The 18,449-nt window shown below is 36.5% G+C and overlaps 2 protein-coding genes across 3 annotated transcripts; both read left to right on the forward strand.

Annotated features, from left to right (window-relative positions):
- Positions 1-18: 18 nt before the first annotated feature.
- Positions 19-7,152, forward strand: lrit3b (leucine-rich repeat, immunoglobulin-like and transmembrane domains 3b). 2 transcript variants are annotated; one of them, XM_019113942.2, is made up of 6 exons: positions 19-203; positions 1,255-1,468; positions 1,766-2,220; positions 3,187-3,492; positions 6,088-6,150; positions 6,373-7,152. In XM_019113942.2, the coding sequence occupies exons 2-6, from the start codon at positions 1,344-1,346 to the stop codon at positions 6,819-6,821; spliced, it is 1,398 nt and encodes a 465-aa protein (XP_018969487.2). In that variant the 5' UTR covers positions 19-203; positions 1,255-1,343; the 3' UTR covers positions 6,822-7,152. The 2 variants fall into 2 exon arrangements, with proteins under 2 accessions (XP_018969487.2, XP_018969490.2); XM_019113945.2 differs by lacking the exon at positions 6,088-6,150.
- Positions 7,153-8,278: 1,126 nt separating this feature from the next.
- On the forward strand, positions 8,279-18,191 carry LOC109100448 (glutamyl aminopeptidase). Its single transcript, XM_042736654.1, has 20 exons — positions 8,279-9,293; positions 11,296-11,437; positions 11,660-11,791; positions 11,912-12,032; positions 12,226-12,380; positions 13,004-13,117; positions 13,220-13,354; positions 13,447-13,512; positions 13,621-13,686; positions 14,067-14,227; positions 14,654-14,733; positions 14,843-14,979; positions 15,485-15,540; positions 15,722-15,872; positions 16,058-16,131; positions 16,466-16,570; positions 16,655-16,828; positions 17,258-17,398; positions 17,483-17,564; positions 17,666-18,191. Exons 1-20 carry the CDS (start codon positions 8,659-8,661, stop codon positions 17,819-17,821), a joined length of 2,883 nt encoding a protein of 960 aa, XP_042592588.1. The 5' UTR covers positions 8,279-8,658; the 3' UTR covers positions 17,822-18,191.
- Positions 18,192-18,449: the final 258 nt, after the last annotated feature.

Raw genomic sequence — 18,449 nt, forward strand, 5'->3', positions numbered from 1 at the left:
AGCCAAAGCATCAAGGTATAGTTACCAAGCAACGAAGACCGAAATCCGGAATGGAGCTCTGTATATAAGTGGAGCGGAGCGGCAGAGAGAGTTCTTCATAATCACGCCGCCGTGGCTCCACTCCGGGTTTTTTCACTTCCCACACCCCATATCGAGAGAAACCCAGCTCTGAGCAATCGTGGAACCAGAGAAAACGCGGACAGGTAGTTTTGAGAGAAACAAATCTTTCTGAATCAACTGAAGCAATTGTTTACCAAAAATATTTACTATTTCTAAGCGCTCGAAACACCACAGACTACCTGCTGGTCAAAATGGTGTGCATGCAACTAAAACGCAAACATGACAGCTTTCACAAACCAATCACAAATAAAATGTTTTCATGAAAGCGTAATCTATTAAATGTAATTTAGGCCACAAATAATGAAATATCATTAAATACCAAGGTTCTGTTAAATCTGTTTTGTTTTATTAACGTGTAGCCTATAGTGATTGCATTATGTTATTAGGCAGGGCTTGGCAGTTTAATTACAAGCGTTTACAATTATATTTACATAACAGCATTCCCCTTTTCGAATTACTGAATGTATGTATATAATACACAAACTGTATTATACAGACATCAGTAGTATAATTAATCATATAATTATTTAAAAAAATATAACTTCCATTATTAAACTGACCCAAGATCAGTTAAATTATTAGACGCTCGTTTAGAGGTTCAACTGATCAATGCAATCTAGTGACAAATTCTGTTATATTTTATTACACCATAGATAGGTTTTTAGAGGCATTTAAATTGTCAGAGTTCCTTAAAGAATTCAATAAAGCAGTCTTACAAATTTGGCCCATTGCTACAGCCAAATGATACAAATTACTCTGCTTCCACTTCCATTCATGAGAGAAAACAATATATTTATAATTAAAGATGGAATAATTAATACAGTTGCAATCAAAGTGATAGATGTGCAAACTTGCATTGTGAAGTTTGCATTGCCTTGCAATTATATTGAAATTTTCATGTAGCTATATCCAATTTGCTACTTTATCAGTGAATAAGCTAAGCATTATCAACACTATAGATACACATATTCTTTAAATTTAGAAGAATTAATCTTCCACTGTGCTTCTATTATTATTGTAAAACAGCAGTACCAGGGCATGTTTCTCTTTACTACACTGACTATAGGTGTTGATCTGCTCCTCACCACAGTAATCTGAACTAATCCTTTTAGTGTTTGTCTTAATCTACGGCAGTATTTGGGAATGTCACAGTCCTGCTCAGACAGAGAGTGGTATTTTCCTGGAACAGTTGTGTGTGAGATGCTTTATGTGTCTCTAAAGCGATGCATCCACTTCTGTATGGAGACCTTACTTTGTGCTTGGCTTTGGTGGTCTGTGCACAGAGTCCTTCGTGTCCGTCTCTGTGCACCTGTGTGCTCCATGGTCGCAGCAATGCCAAGGGACTCAGGTACAGTAATCTTTTTTTGCCTGGTTAAGTCTGTGATCCTGGCTTCTTCCATCCACACACTCTCTCTTCCACTCTCTTGTTGTTGTGTTACTATCTTTCGCCGTGTGGCATTAGTCAGGTCAGGTGTATTTGTAAGTTGTAGAGTTTTAACTGCACTGACACTATTGAAAATTTGAAAAATCAATACAGTAAGTTCCTTTATATTAACAGTATATTGGGGCCTATTTTAGGGACTTTTCTATTTGTATAAAACAATGTGATGGGCATTAAACATTAAATTTGTTTTTTGTTTTTTAGAACTGTGCTCTGTAAAAACCCAGCCTTGACTGCCATTCCAGTAGGTCTGCCAAGTGATGCAGTCAAGTTTCGTTTAGAGCGCACCTCTGTTTCCAGGATCTTCAGAGGTGCTTTCTCTGCCATGCCAGAACTGCTTTATTTGTGGCTTACATATAACTCCATCAATGTTCTTCATCCAAGGAGTTTCACAAACCTGTCTTTCCTTCATGAGTTACGATTGGATGGGAATCTCCTGTCCTCCTTCCCCTGGGAGGGACTCAGGGATGTGCCCCGCCTCCGAACACTTGGACTGCACAATAACCGCCTGGCACGAATCCCACCCCTGGCTGCACGTTACCTTGCCAATGTGACTTACCTGGACCTCTCGAGCAACAGGCTGAGCACCCTGCCCAACGATCTGACTGCTCTCTGGCCGTTCAGTGACAGCACTCAGACCCAGCGCTCAGTGGTTTTAGGTGAAACACCACACTGTAGATCATTTGTTAGGATGATAACTAAAATGAAGAAAGCAAATGTAACTCAATGATAATCTACTGCTTGTCAGTGATCTACATATAGCATATGCTACTGGCAACAATATGAGGTACTTTAAATATACAGTGGGGTTCAAAGGTGTATCAACTAAGACTCGTATTTTCCATATTTTTTATTTTTTTATTTTTTTAACAGTAAAACATTTATTAGTATAATACTTAATTCATTTAAAGCAGTGGTTCCCAATCCTGGTCCTGGAGAACCCCCAGTACTGCACTCTTTTGGTGTCTCTCTTATCTGACACACACATAAGAGGTCTTGGAGTCTTCATTAATGAGCTGATGAGTTGAATCAGGTGTGTTTGAATAGGGAGACATCTAAAATGTGCAGTGTTGAAGGTTCTCTGTTTCAGTTTAGGTAACCTCACTTCCATTGTGTGGACAAAAACCCTCTTCCTTCCCAAAAATATCTTCTTTTATTTTCCACAAAAGAAAGAAAGTCATACAGTTTTTGGGTAAAAACTTTCTGTAGTTTCTGACATTTGGATCCTGCTGTTTTTAGTGAGCCAATTTAACAATTTTTAATTTTTAACATACAACAATCCAGTAAACACACCCTGATTGGCTCTCACTGTATTATTAGATTTGATTTTTCAAATATATTAGAAAAGTTGTTGCAAAAGTATGTGAAAAGAAATTTGGTAAATTAATGTCTCATGGATAGTGGATTTTGTATTTAATGTCTTATGGTAAGGTTCACACAGACACATACGTGATATCTAAGTGCAATCTGAGAGTCTTGGCTCACTGCATTCCTCCAGTGGAAACCAAAGCCCTGTACTCTGATTAGTCCAGTCATGCTGGAGAGAACAGGTTATGTAATCAGTGCACACCTCTTTAGACCCAATGTGTCATCAACCTCTCTCACACATTTCATCCCTTCTGCAGGTCTTCAGGACAACCCCTGGGTGTGTGAATGTAGGCTTTCTACTTTGCTTGACATTAGTAAAGCCCCAGAAAATTCTCTGGTCCTGTTGGATCGATTCCTGAACTGTAGTGAACCACCGGATCTTGCTGGAGTTCCCTTTCAGAGCGTGGAGCTCACTCGCTGCCGCAGGCCCTACGTGGTGACCTCTGCCACCAAGATCACAGCTCTACTTGGTAGCAATGTCCTACTTCGCTGTGAAGCTACAGGACACCCGACCCCAACACTGATGTGGATCAAATCTGCTATACCCAACCTTTATAAACAAGGTACCTTCTTATATACTCATGCTGCATATTTTCATACAGTGTTGTTATTGTTAACTAAAACTATTATTTAAAAAAAATAGAAATGTTGCTTTGGCAACTAACTGAATAATGAATAATTAGAAAATATAAAAACTAAATAAATAACTAAAGCACATAACAAAATTACCAAAATTAAAACTGAAAATATAAAAATAATTCAAAATACAAATAAATACTATTAGCAGTAGTATAAAAATAAATATTGTTAAATAAAAATCATGTATTAAAATATATTAAAATATTTTTTTGTTCATTAAAATATAGCTGAAATAAATAAAATATAAATATTAGATAAAAAAAATTAAAAACCTTAAACAAAATTTAGAATTGTTGCTTTGACAACTTTTTTTTTTAAATGAAAGTTACTAAAATTAAAGCTGAAATAAATATAAATTAAAGCTAATTAAGAAAAATGATGAGCCATTTTATGCTTTAAAATGACAAAAGCATATAACAAAATTACTATCATTAAAATAAAAACAAAATATAAAATAAAAGCTACAACCCCAGTTCCAGAGAAATTGGGAAAATGCAATAAAATCAAGAATCTGAGATTTGTTTATTCTCTTTAACTTTTATTTAAGATAATATATAAAGATTTTTTCACTGACCAACATAAATGTATTTTGTAAATATGAACAAATTATGTTTTTGACGGCTGCAACAGATTCCAAAGAGGCTGGGACAGAGGCAAAATAAAAGTGAAAAGGTTATAGAATATCCACGTTTAACTGTTTTGAAACAGTTCACTGTAAGCAGGTGAATTGGTAATAGGTCAGGGTATCAGGTTTGGGTATAAAAGAAGCATCTTAGTCTTTGCAAGCAAAGCTGGATCATGGCTCTTCACTTTGTGCCAAATTTCACGAGAGAAGTGTCATACAAATCAAAAATCATATTTAGGTCTTTCACCAAGTACCATACATAATATTGTGAAAATATTCAGGGAATCCAGAGTAATAACAGTGCATGTAGGGCAGGAAACCTCAGCTGAATGTGCTTGACCTTTGAGCCCTCCGATGGCATTGCATAAGAAACCGTCATGCTGCTGTGTTAAAGGGGTCATACTGTATGATGTTGCTAAAAAGAACATTATTTTGTTTATTTGGTGTAATGAAATGTGTTTATGCTTGTACTGACTGCATGTCCCGATCAGAACACAGACGCCAGCAAGGTGTGCTCTGACAAAAACAATAATAAACCTATTACGGAAATGAGCCATTGTGCTGCATCCAGTGGGGACAAAAACAATTACAGATTATAATGACTTATGCACTGTGGGGACATAAAGTGTATGGGTTGCATTGCATCGCATCATATGACCCCTTTAAATATAGCAACATGGGCTCAGGAGTACTTCAGATAACTGCTGTCACTTAACACAGTCTGCTGCTGCATCAAGAAATGCAACTTGAATATCTATTACTCTAGGAAAAAGCTATACATCAATTCTGTGCAGCGATGCTGCCGGGTTCTCTGGGCCAGAGCTCATCTCAGATAGTCAAAAAGACTAATGTGTGCTGTGCTCAGATGAGTCCACATTTCAACTTGTTTCTGGGAAAAATGGATTTCGAGTTCTCAGTCCCAAAGACCAAAGGGACCATCCGGAATTTCAAAGCGACAGAAGCAAAAGCAAACGTCTGTCATGGTATATGAGTGCATCAGTGCAAACAGCATGGGTGACTGGCATATGTGCGAAGGTACTCTTGACATGGAGGCATATATTGGGATTGTACAGAGAAATATTCTGCCATCAAGGTGATGTCTTTCATGGGAAGTCCATGGTTATTAGATTAAGACAATGCCAACTCTCATTCTGCATGTGCTATAACAGCATGGTTTTGTAGAGACAGAGAATGTTTTAGACTGGCCTACCTGCACTCCAGATCTGTCTCCGGTTGAAAATGTATGACCAGTCATGAAAAGGAGAATCTGACGACAATCACAGACTGCTGAGCTTCTGAAGGATTGTATCAAGCGAGACTGGACAAAAATGTTGCTTGCAAAACTTAAACAATTAGTATCCTCAATTCCCAAACAACGAAACATTGTAATTAAAAGGAAGGTTGATGTGACCGTGTTAAACGTGCCTCTTTCCCAACTTTTTTGGAGTGTGTTGCAGTCATCAAAATCAACAAAATTTGTTCATATTTGCAAAATACATTTACATGGTCAGTGAAAACTTTGGAAATCTTTTCTTTGTACTTTTGTCAATTAAATAAAAGTTAAAGAGAATGAACAAATCACAGATTCTAGATTTTATTGCATTTTACAAAATGTCCCAACTTCTCTGGAACTGGGGTTGTACTGTATAATAGTATAAAAATAATACCAAAAAGCACTAATAGACAATGTTTTCTCTTTCTGTACTTTTCTTATTTTATTAGAAAGACTAAAAGACTTTAAATGTGAAAAAAAAAAATAATAATTTGTTAATTTTTCAGTTAAACTTTTCCCTAAATTGTTATGCTGATATGAATACAAAACATTTAAATACATTTAAAGATTACTGATATTTTATTATATTCTGGTCTCCAGTGTATATGTTCCTTTATTTTGGTTGTTGTAAGCAGATGCAAAGCCGCATGGACACTGAAAGATTGCCCAGAAAACTTTCTGGCTGTAAGTTAACATTAGAAATCTTCACACTTAAAATAAGTAACGTTTTAACTTCTTAGTTGTAGTGTACTTGGTTTTAAACCTTTGTGTTTAGATATTATCTTACAAAGCACACTGGTGCTAATGTTTTACAATGTTATGAGCTAATAAACTGTCACGTAAGTGAGTGTTATCTTTATTCATTTGATTTAATGTCTGATCACATAATCACTTCACTGCCTGCAGATGTACAAGAATCTCCACGTGTGGGAATCCGCTGGTCAGCAGTCAGTCTGAATGGAATATCATATAGCGATGCAGGGGAATACCGGTGCAGAGCACAAAACATGGCAGGGATTTCAGAGGCCATTGTCAGTCTGAATGTGGTTGGGGTAATGGCTGAATATGCAGACTCCAAAAATTCTGACCAACAGCAAACAGCTGCAAAATCAACCAATATAAAGAGGAAACCTAACCAGAAATTGAAGGCAGTACCTTCTTTGTTAGCTCGAAACATGACTAGACCACTCTCCCCTCCAAAGAGAGTCATGAAAATCCCCAAAGCCAGCAGAGACAAAATGAAAAGAGACCGGACAGCTGTTCAAAACCTGCCACAGAGACACTTTTTGATCGCTTCTGAAAATCCACTGCAAAGAAGACAAAAACCTCATGTCTCCATGTCAATTCACACCTGACACATTTAAATTATATATGTATATTTTCAGGAAGTTTCTTTTTTTCATATGAATGGCCATAACGTTGTGTATATTTCCTCATCTGAGAGGTTTTTTTTTATTATTATTTACTCAGCTATGACCACCAGATGGCAGCTCTGAGCTAAAGACACTTTAAGACAAAAGGAGCTAGTGAACTGAAATTGTACTTTTGAAAAGTGTCAAAATTTATGTTCCCTCACATGAACCACTAGTTATGTCAGTAGTCTAATAAAAGTCACATACAGTACAACAGTATTAGGCTTATAGATGACCTATTGCCATGCATTAAGAGTATTGACAGGCTACAATCATTATTTTATGTTATATAAAGGTTATGTTTGGGTATGCCATTTATGTCTGATAGATCCAAGTGAACAGCAGCTGTTGATTAACATACTGAATCAGTGGCACAGTAAGGGCCAAAAAAGGGCCAAGATGACCATTTTGCTGACCTAAGTTCTTCTGCAGGGTGTTTATAGTGAGAGTGGTGAATAGAGTGATGAAATTAAGTGAGCGATCTTAACAGCGGTAACAGCTTCCCATCTTTCTTTTATCATACACCCAGATAAAACATTTACTGTACCATGGTTACCACTCCTTATTATTTTATATTTACCAGAAAGGTTTCGCACAAACTGATGATAACAAATAATTTATGATTGTGATAACTAAGTTGATGATAACTGATTTAACTAAGCCTTTCTTATCTACATTGCAGCACTCCTATAAAATAAATCCTGATTACTCCTGTAAAATATTACACGTTATGCATGATGAGAAACTCTGTGGGTTTATTAAGAATTTGCCCTGTGCAGCCCCAAAACATTAATCGCAATTGCAATAGTCCGTTTTTGTGATGGTTTTCAAACTCACACCTGATTGTCATCACACTAAATAATAACATCTAGCTCAAATTACGTCATAGAAGCATATAATTATTTCTAATTTATGTTTCTGTGTGTGTGTGTGTGCTTTTAAATGAAGAGAAGTGCATTTTATTTTAATAAATGTACATTTTATTAAAATATGGTTGGATTTAATGGAACATTATACTTTCAGCCCAGTGCCCTCAATCAAGTTTTACTACATGTAAGATTTACTTTGAAAGAATTCCACTCAGGAATTGCTTGTAAATTTCACAAATAATTAGAAAGAAACGACACGTGACAATTGTTCATAATTTAAAGTTTCAGCCAGGATATAATTTCTTTAGCCACTTAAATCTGTGACAATTTCTTAACATTCCCCAGATCTCTCCCATAAGCCCCTTCCTCTCCTCATAATAACTCCTTTCATTTTTACTCTGCTTTCCTATGCCTCCCTCCCCCAGACATGTCTGTGATCATTCCTCTTTGACTGCTGATTAACATATTTTGATTTATGTTTAACTGAAGGGCGGTACAAATTTAGCGCCTGTCCCCTATATATCACTTCTGTCAGCATGAGATTTGGTGAGGGAGGACTTGCCACACTACAGCTTAAGGATCACCTCCCAGCGTAGATGTTTTGACAACCGCGTGGCCGTGACTTTACAGAGATCAGAGCAGTTTTTTAAACTGTGGTGAAACTTAACCTCCTCCTGCATTAACCTCTGTGCCTCCCACAGGCTGCCCTGCGTGAGTGTGTGGGTCTGCATATGTCCACACATTTGGGACAAAGACACAGCTGTTTTCTCTCTTTGGAGACAAAAGGAAGTGTGAGGATAGAGTGTGTGTGTGTTTGTGTGTGTGTCTGGGTTCACAGGGAGAGAGTGTTCTGACTTTCTGAACTTTGAGTGCTTGTACACATTCTGACTCTCTGCGTTTGACGGCTCGCAATGGAAAGCCTGGAGTTCGAAAAGAAGGAGAAACGGTACTTTATCCGAGGCAAGCATGCTGCTATCATCTGCGCTGTCGTCGTCGTGACAGGTGTTGCTGTGGGGCTCGGAGTTGGTTTGAGCCAGAAGACCTCCTCATCCAAAGAGGAACCCAAACCAACACCATTACCCACAACACCATTACCTACAATGCCACCAGATGACCGGGGTCCCTGTAAACCATCCGACAACACAAATGGTGGCTGGAACAACTTCCGCTTACCTGACTACATTGTACCTTTCCATTATGACCTGCACCTGGAGCCTGACCTCGGCACAGACATCTACACTGGGAGCGTGTCCATCCATCTGTACCTGACACAGCCCAGTCAGCACCTGTGGCTCCACATTCGAGAGACTTTTGTCACCGCAGTGCCCTCTCTGCAGCGCAGCGGCCCATCTGGCTTGACCTCTGTCTGGGTGAAGGAATGCTTTGAGTACAAGCCGCAGGAGTATGTGGTGGTGGAGGCGGACGAGCAGCTGAGTGTCACTGGCCCAGACGAGCACTACATCCTCACTCTACACTTCCAGGGATGGCTCAACGGCTCTCTGGTTGGTTTCTACAGGACCACGTATCAGGATAGTGGAGTTACCAAGTAAGCATCAAGACATCTATATTGTAGAAATGTACTTTTGGTATGTAATTGTAATTAGTCAGTATGCACAATAAGAGGTGTGAAAAGTACTGAGAAATTATACTTGAAAGTGTGTGTACTGTCACAATTTTACTGAACTATATATATATATATATATATATATATATATATATATATATATATATATATATATATATATATATATATATATATATATATATATATATATATAAAGCATCAACGTTTTATAGTATGTTTAAATAGACACACTACCATTTGGTTAGATTTTTTAAATAAGTCTCTTATGCTTACCAAGGCATTTATTTGATCAAAAATACAGTAAAAACATAATATTGATATATTATTTGACTTGACTGTTTCTATTTTAATATGTTTTAGCTTTATTCCTGTGATGGCAAAGCATCATTACTCCAGTGTCACATGATCCTTCAGAAATAATAAGCTAATCTGATGCTCAAGAAACACTTTTATGGATATTATAAATGACTTTAATAATTTATTTAATATGGATGCAATAAATTAATCAAAAGTGAAGTAATTTCTTAACAACAGCAAAAGAATCTTACAGACCCCAAACATTGCACAGTAGTGTAGTTATTTATACAGTGATCATTGAGTCAAGTTTGTCCATCTCTGTCGTTGTCCAGTGTTTTTTCTTTAAGCTGATTGATCAACATTATCATTATCATTTCCTCAATAAAAAAGCAGTTATTATAGTAATCAGTTTTTGCACTACTCAAGTAAGGTACAAATTCCACAAATGAATAATTTCAGAAACGTTATTAAATTATTTTACAAACCTGCCCAGTGTTTAATAGATAACCTGTTTTTTTTTTGTTTGTTTTTTTTTCTATCATAACTAGGCACTCAGATATGTTCGTTACAGTTTCAGAGCTTCCCATCCATTACCATTTCAGGGCCATCAGGCAACACCAAATAGTAAAATCATCACTCTTGTACTACAAAACTTTGTTGCCCTAAACTTTAGGTGACCTGGCCTGATTACAAATGTGTTGCCCACTATGACTTGTAGACATTATTTATCTGAACTACAAGTGGCCTTTTATGGTTGCACTGATAATTTCAGATATTAACCAAGTTATTTTAGTGTATCAGAGGATAAACTTCCCAAAATGTACTTGATGTTTAGCTTCAACAGTCAGAACTCAATAATGCAAATGTCTTGCCTTAGTCTTTTTATATACATTTTCAAACCATTACAGTTTAGCGCCGCTGATTTGACAGGGAACAGATTACACAGGACGTAAATGCCTGAATGTAGCCCAAAGTTTGAATAAGATGATCTGAGACCTCTGCTCCACAGAGAAAAGAATTATAGTCTCTGAGGGAGATATCAAACTGGTGGAAAATCCCAATGTGATTACAGTGTTAAGAATTTAATAATGCTACGCTTCTATGTTTATTATCAGAGCTTGAGTATTGCCAAGCTATTCCCTTTTATTTCTCACTTAAGTGCAACTGATTTTTTTGCAACATACTCAAACACACTCTCTAGGGTGTAGTATTTTTGTTGATGTGGGATACTAGCCATTGATGGGGTCATTATATATTATCTGATATATTAGATTTAAGCTCTGTCATTGTTATGTTCTGTTGTGTTTCAGGTTTAGATCTGAGAAAAGCTAACAGCTAAACAAGCGCACGATATTATATATCATATATGATTAACAAATGAGTCTTTATTAAACATGATGAATTGCAAGAACTATGACTCACACCACATAGGAACAGATTATGTTTATCAATGTAACTTTTAAATTACATTATAATTAGTTTTGAAGCACTTGGACAAATACATTTTGTTGCACACACATAGAACTGACAGTGAGTTTAATTTAGTTGTAATCAAACTTGATTAGATGTTAATGAAAATGTGGTTGGACTTTCCCCACATAAGGTTACTGAGGTAAATGTAAACCACTAGTTGAGTTTTATGAACCCCTCTCTGATCTTTTTACAGGAAAATCGCTGCAACAGACCATGAACCCACTGACGCTCGTAAATCTTTTCCCTGTTTTGATGAGCCTAACAAAAAGGCCACCTACACAATCTCCATCACCCATGACAGTGCTTATGAAGCGCTGTCCAACATGCCTGTGGAGGTACGTTCCCTTACTGCTTGAGCCTTCAAAACAGTTATTGAAGGTTTCAAAGTGTAGCTTAAACTTTTAAACCAAGTCTTGAACCATCAATCTGCTTATATGTTATGCGTTTTGTGTGGTTTTATTTACAGCTCTGGTAAATGAGGTGTGTTTGCATTCATATGCTTGCTTTCTTTTCAGTTGATAGATGTTAACTGTAACCCCTAAAACTCTCTTTCACAGAACACAGAAAAAGTGTCGGACCAAAAGACAAAAACATCCTTTAAAAAATCAGTTAAGATGAGTACCTATCTGGTATGTTTTGCGGTTCACCAGTTCCACTACGTGGAGCGGACCTCGAAAAGAAATATACCAGTAAGCACTTTTTTTAATGTTAGTTCTACTGACTCCAGAATTTGCTTAAATAGTTCCTGACAATCAGTATAATGAAACCTCTGTGGATTTTCATTATTCATCTCCTCTCTCTTCTGACAGTTGCGGATCTATGCTCAGCCTTTGCAAATCTCAACCGCTACATATGCTGCAAATATCACCAAGATTATATTTGATTACTTTGAGGAGTATTTTGACATGGAATATTCTATAGAGAAACTTGGTAAATTAGCAGACACTCTTATTTGTCATTGACCCTTATACAATTTGAAGCAGCTGTACACAACATGATCTCATAAAAAAAATAAACTTTTTCATGATTTATATCATATCTTATCAACTGATTTCTATCATGTCTATCTATGCAATGATTATTGTGACAAAAGAACATTGGATATATGCTATCACTGTTGCAGATAAGATAGCAATCCCAGACTTTGGGACAGGAGCGATGGAGAACTGGGGCTTGATCACTTACAGAGAAACCAACCTGCTGTTCGATGAGAACGAGTCCTCCTCAATCAACAAACAGCGAGTGGCCAGTGTCATTGCACATGAGCTTGTTCACCAGGTTACTAACCCGATCACACTTCTGATTAGTTAATAAAGTTATGACTTTTTAAACTCCTGTACTATATCCAGACTGCAGCTTAGATACCATTCATAGCATGCAGCAGTGCTGTCCAGGACACTACGCAGAGCGAGGACAATCGAGTACACAGTACATCATCAGTCACACATCAGAAACAAATTGGCAGAACACCCTGTGCTGAGCATGCATCTCATTTTACTGTTTCCTGCATTTTTACTCAAAGAGGGTGAATGTATCAGATCCATTTACAGTAAAAAGCAGAGAGAGAAAAATATGATTTGATTACCATAAAGATAATTAGTTACATATTACATTTTCTCAGAAGCATTCAATACAGTTATGTTTTTGGGGATTATCACTGCAGTCACATTGCACACTGATAAGATTATCTTTTTATGGCTAGGTCCAAGGTTGTTGGAAACAATTTGAATCCAAACTGACAAAATGACCTTTTTTAAAAAAAATAAGATGTACAAATTCCTTTTTCCTAGAATGAACACATTTTATGAAAGGAACAATATTCCCGGAACAGTATAGGGCTGAATAAGCATAAGGTATTTGGGGTCTACCGTTTAAGGAACTGTTTTGTCTTTAATTTACAGTGGTTTGGCAATATTGTGACTATGGACTGGTGGGACGATCTGTGGTTGAACGAGGGCTTTGCCAGCTTTTTTGAGTATGTGGGAGTGGAGGAAGCCGAGCCTGACTGGGGAATGGTGAGCACATGCTTGAATCATTCAAATATATCTCTCTGAAACCAATCAGTTACATTGAGGCTGGATGTCATGTTTATGCCAATTGATCTTGTGTGTTTTCAGCGGGACATCATGCTTATCAATGATGTATTTCCTGTCATGGTTGATGATGCTCTTCTCTCATCCCATCCTATTATCGTGGATGTGTCCAGCCCTGCTGAGATCACATCTGTGTTTGATGCAATCTCATATAACAAGGTAAAGTTAAGTCAGTGATGCTTAACCTAGTGTTGTTAATCTGTCAACTCTATTGGCTATGAAATGATAATTATGATGTCATTCTATTGTAGGGCGCTTCTATTTTACGAATGCTGGAGGACTTGCTTGGCCGTGACACATTTAGGGATGGATGTCGAGTAAGACGCCTTGCTTTTTAAATATATTTTCCAATGACTCCAAAGTTATATATAGGATTAAACATGTTATGCTGTGAAAATAAACACCTTTGTTTTTTTCCACTACAGCGATATCTAAAAAACTACCCATTCCAGAATGCAAAGACTGCAGACTTTTGGAAAGCCTTGGCTGATGTAATTATCTTTTATTAACCATACATTGGCATTTTTATGTTTTGCCCAGTTTGATCAATAATGTATTAACTTTTTATTATTATTATAAAGCTGAATTTTCAGCAGCCATTACACCATTACTATCAACGTACTACTTTCTTGCTGAATAAAAGTGTTAATTCCTTTTTAATTAATTTCTCTAAATAATCATATAACCCCAAACTTTTAAACAATAGTGTATCACGGTTTACAAAAATATTTTACAATATTCCTCTGTTTACTGTAATGTAATCAAATAAATGTAGCCTTTGTGAGCACAAGAGATTTCTTTCAAAAGCATTTTAAAAAATCTTAAATATTCTAAACTTTGACTGGCAATACACATTTCTCTTGGGTCATAGGAGAGTGGGGTACCTGTGGCAGACATCATGGACACATGGACCAAGCAGATGGGTTATCCTGTGCTGACTCTGACCAACACAGACACTGAAGCTAAACTCACCCAGACCAGGTTTCTCCTGGATCCCAATGCTGATCCCAGCCAGCCCAGCACTCCCCTGGGGTGAGCCTTATTGTGCCATGCAATGAAAATGTCAATTGAATCAAACACTGAAATTCAGTAATTTTACCATGAACCAAATAGGCCCAACATTTTGCAAAAAAATGACATGCACACATTAGGAAAATGGAAAATGCATATACTGTATTAGCCAAGTGGCAGGTGAATTTGGATCAAAATACTGTTTAATCAAATGCACCGCCTTTGACGTCAAGAACAAAACATATGGAAAGTGCTTTTGTACTCCTTTTTAAAAGTAGATAAGTCCATTTATTTTGCTTTCTGAATTCTTCACAATTATCTGTGTTCCTTCCTGTGAAGAATAATCAGGGAAATTATTCTTCACAGGAAGGACCACAGATAACGAACTGAACTATTAACTCTGATTCTTATTTAGTTCACTCAGATGTTTTAACTCTTGTCCCACAGCTACAAATGGACCATTCCTGTAAAATGGAGCACAATTGACTCCAAAAATGCCTCTTTCCTGTTTGACAAGGGAGGAACAGGTAAACAAGATGCTCAGATTTTTATTTTTATTTTTATTTTTGGCATTGAGGAATCGGTTGTTTTACTGTTCTGCTGTGTAATTTCTGTCATTGGCCTGTGTTTAATTAGATGTAGTAATTGCTGGATACTCCCCTGCTACCGATGGTCTCATCAAAGTCAACAAAGACCACATGGGCTTTTACAGAGTAAATCACCAAGACCATGTGTGGAGCGCTATTGCCGAGCAACTCTCTGTAAATCATCAGGTACTATTATTCATATTAATTTCTCTGTCAGAACTACGTAACAGAACAGTAGCTACAAAAAAAAACAAAAAAAAAACATTTGTTTAATGTATATCACTCCTACTGATAATCTATTATCTATTAATATTATCTATATATTAATTATTTTATAATCTTACCTGTATGCAGAGCCAGAGCCTCCGTACTGTTTGCTTCCATTGAAATCACTGTTGAATCGTTGAATCACCTTTCTTGCTTTATGCCGACACTGCATGTTTTCCGCAGTGAAAAACAGATATAAAGATACAGATGCAATAACGTTATAGAATTGTATATGGGGTGGTGCTAATTACGTTTGGGGTTTGAATTAAATGACAGCTACCACCAACGATGGAGTAATATCGAGATTGACCAATCAGGAATAAATATTTGATCAAAAAAAAGAGAGAGAGATTGATCAGGATCAAGTATTGCAAGGAGCTGTGTAATAACACATAATAACCCACATAATGCTAATCTTTTTTAGGAGTATAATGCAACTGACCGAAGCAGCTACATTGATGATGTATTTGCATTTGGACGGTGAGTACAAACATCTTCCAGCTGCAGAGAGCTTATGCTTTTAATCTTGACTTGATGACAGGCAAAAAAGTCAATTTGAACTTATTTTTCATAGCACAGCTTTTTATGGTTATAGTGGAGGACATAAAGTAAGGATGATGATGTCATGCTTAAAGTCCTGCCTTTTGTTTTGTATTAACAGGGCAGATATTGTCGATTATGGACATGCCTTCAACTTAACAAGATATCTGGCCAATGAAACTGAGTATATTGTGTGGGATAGAGTATCTATTTCTATCTCCTATGTGAGAGACATGTTGGCTGATGATAAAATGCTGTACGGCAAATTTCAGGTTGGATCCCAAAGTATTCAATACACCTTAATGCAAGAAAAGAATCAATTTTATGAAAAATCATGTACAATGTTAAATGTGAGATTTATAGCTGATATTCATTATATAAATGTTAGCCAGAAGTTCCTATATTATATATATTTTTTTGTTACTCAAATGTTCTGTTTCACGTCATCTCTGTTTAGAAACTCTTCCGTGACCATGTACAGAAGATATCCAAAGAGCTTGGGTGGAATGATGAGGGGACGCAAACACAGCGGTGAGAATTTGTTTTTGGCAGAAATAACCAGAAAAGCTTTCCTACAGCAGGCCAAGGATACATTCTTGAATTTATCATTCTTGTAAACCAGATACCTCAGTTTTAAAATGTTGCATATATATATATATATATATATATATATATATATATATATATATATATATATGCAACATTTTAAAACTGAGGTATCTGGTTTACAAGAATGATAAATTCAAGATATACACACACACACACGTGCTGAATAGTTTTCACATGTGTCCCCACTAAACATTCTTCTGTTTTGGAATCTCTTTTAATTTAATAATAAAAAAAATCATAACAATTTGATGTACAGGCTGCTGAGAGAGACAGTTTTGGGCATTGCATGTCAGATGGGTGACCAGGAGGCTCTCGACCAAGCCTATGACATTTTCAGTAAATGGATCGATGGAACAATTAGGTAATTACATTCATACATAAATACCTCCAGTGGTCCAATCAGAATGTGTGTATTAAAAAGGCTCTTTGTCTGATTGGGGAGCAGCAGTGTGGCTGTCAATTTACGCTTGCTGGTGTACCGATACGGAATGAAGAAGTCAGGATCAGTCCAGAACTGGGAAATCATGTTCCGCAAGTATCTCTCTGCCACTCTTGCCCAGGAGAAAGACAAGCTGCTCTACGGCCTGGCTTCAGTAGAAGATATCACTCTCCTTAATAGGTAAACACCCTCTTTCCAGACCAGAGTTGTCAGATTGAAATAAAAAAGTTCACCAATTAGCAAAATCCAATCAACAACATGGATAAAACCAAGTTTCCACATCCTTGTTTTTTCTGCATGATATATAGATTTTTCACAATACAATGCAAATACATCACAAAAGAAAAACTTGTCTATAGATACCGATACTGCTTCTGATGCTCTCACTAACAAGAACACTTGACTAACTAATAGCCTTATTATTTGCAAATGTATAAAAATACAAATTAAAAATCATTTATTTCTGCTTTAGCATGCTTACACTATTATTTGTAGCTGCTTTGGATAAAAGGGTCTGCTAAATGAATAATGATAAGCACTTTGACCTCTTTGTAGAAGTAAACAAGCACACAATTATTCATTTATTCAAATGTGTTGCTTTTGTAACAGGTTGCTTGAAGCTGCTAAAAATGAAAGCATTGTGAGGAGTCAAGATGTTTTTACTTTAGTGCAGTATGTATCTCGAAACCCACTTGGCAAAACCATGGCCTGGGACTGGGTCACGCTCAACTGGGATTACCTAGTGAGCAGGTTAGTCCATCTAACAGTTGAAAGAAAATCAGCCTTCCCTTTGAAGATAACATTGATGATAATATGTTGTCATGTCTGTTTTAGATATACCATTAATGACAGAAACTTGGGCCGCCTGCCTTCCAGAATTACTAGTACATACAACACTGATATTCAGCTGTGGAAGGTGAGAAACAAAGGCTATGTTCGGATCTTACTAGATTTTGCCTTTGTAATATGCCTTTGTGTACAATGTTTTAACTTTAACATATGTTGGTCTCTTTTTAGATGGAGAACTTTTTTGCACTTCATCCGAATGCAGGAGCAGGTGAGATGCCCAGAAAGCAGGCACTAGAGACTGTGAAGAACAACATTGAATGGGTTAAGCGGAACCTGGATGAGATCCGTGTCTGGCTGGATACCAATGTGGTGCTGGAGAACTAATGCTGTAATGGGCCAGCATTAGAACCATTTTTCCACCCCCACTAAATTTGTTTTCACAAGTCAATGAATTGCTCAGGGCAGCTTGAAAAAATAATTTTTAGATAAGAGCCACAGTTAAAAGTACTCTCATTACAAAATAGTCTTGAATTCTGTTGGCATGACAGTTAAATTAACAAATATTCTCTTTGGAACTTGGCATTACAAATTTTTAGGCTCTGTACATTCTTTATTTAATGTGTTCATTATACATTATATTAATTATTTGTAAAATATGTAAATGTGAAATAAATGTCTTAAAAGATGCGTACATTCTTCACATGTGTTATGACAGATTTTTCAGGTACTTCAATAAAAGAATGTTATCAAATTATTGTTTTTTTGTTTTTGTTTTTTTTTTCCAAAAAAAAAAAAAAAATAAGGGCTGGAATACACCACATAACTGCATTGGCACAGATTTTTGGCTGAATTTGAACAAGTTTTGAAAGTCAATTTGCATATTTTGGCAGGTCAGAAATGACAGATTTCACAAAATATTATGTAGTATATGACAGGCACAGTTTTTTTGGCTTCGGACTTTGATCTTGTTCACTCAGAGGATGTATGGCGATATTTTCATTTATCATGATGT

Source organism: Cyprinus carpio, chromosome B13 (assembly GCF_018340385.1).
Source record: "Cyprinus carpio isolate SPL01 chromosome B13, ASM1834038v1, whole genome shotgun sequence".
Lineage (NCBI taxonomy): Eukaryota > Metazoa > Chordata > Actinopteri > Cypriniformes > Cyprinidae > Cyprinus > Cyprinus carpio.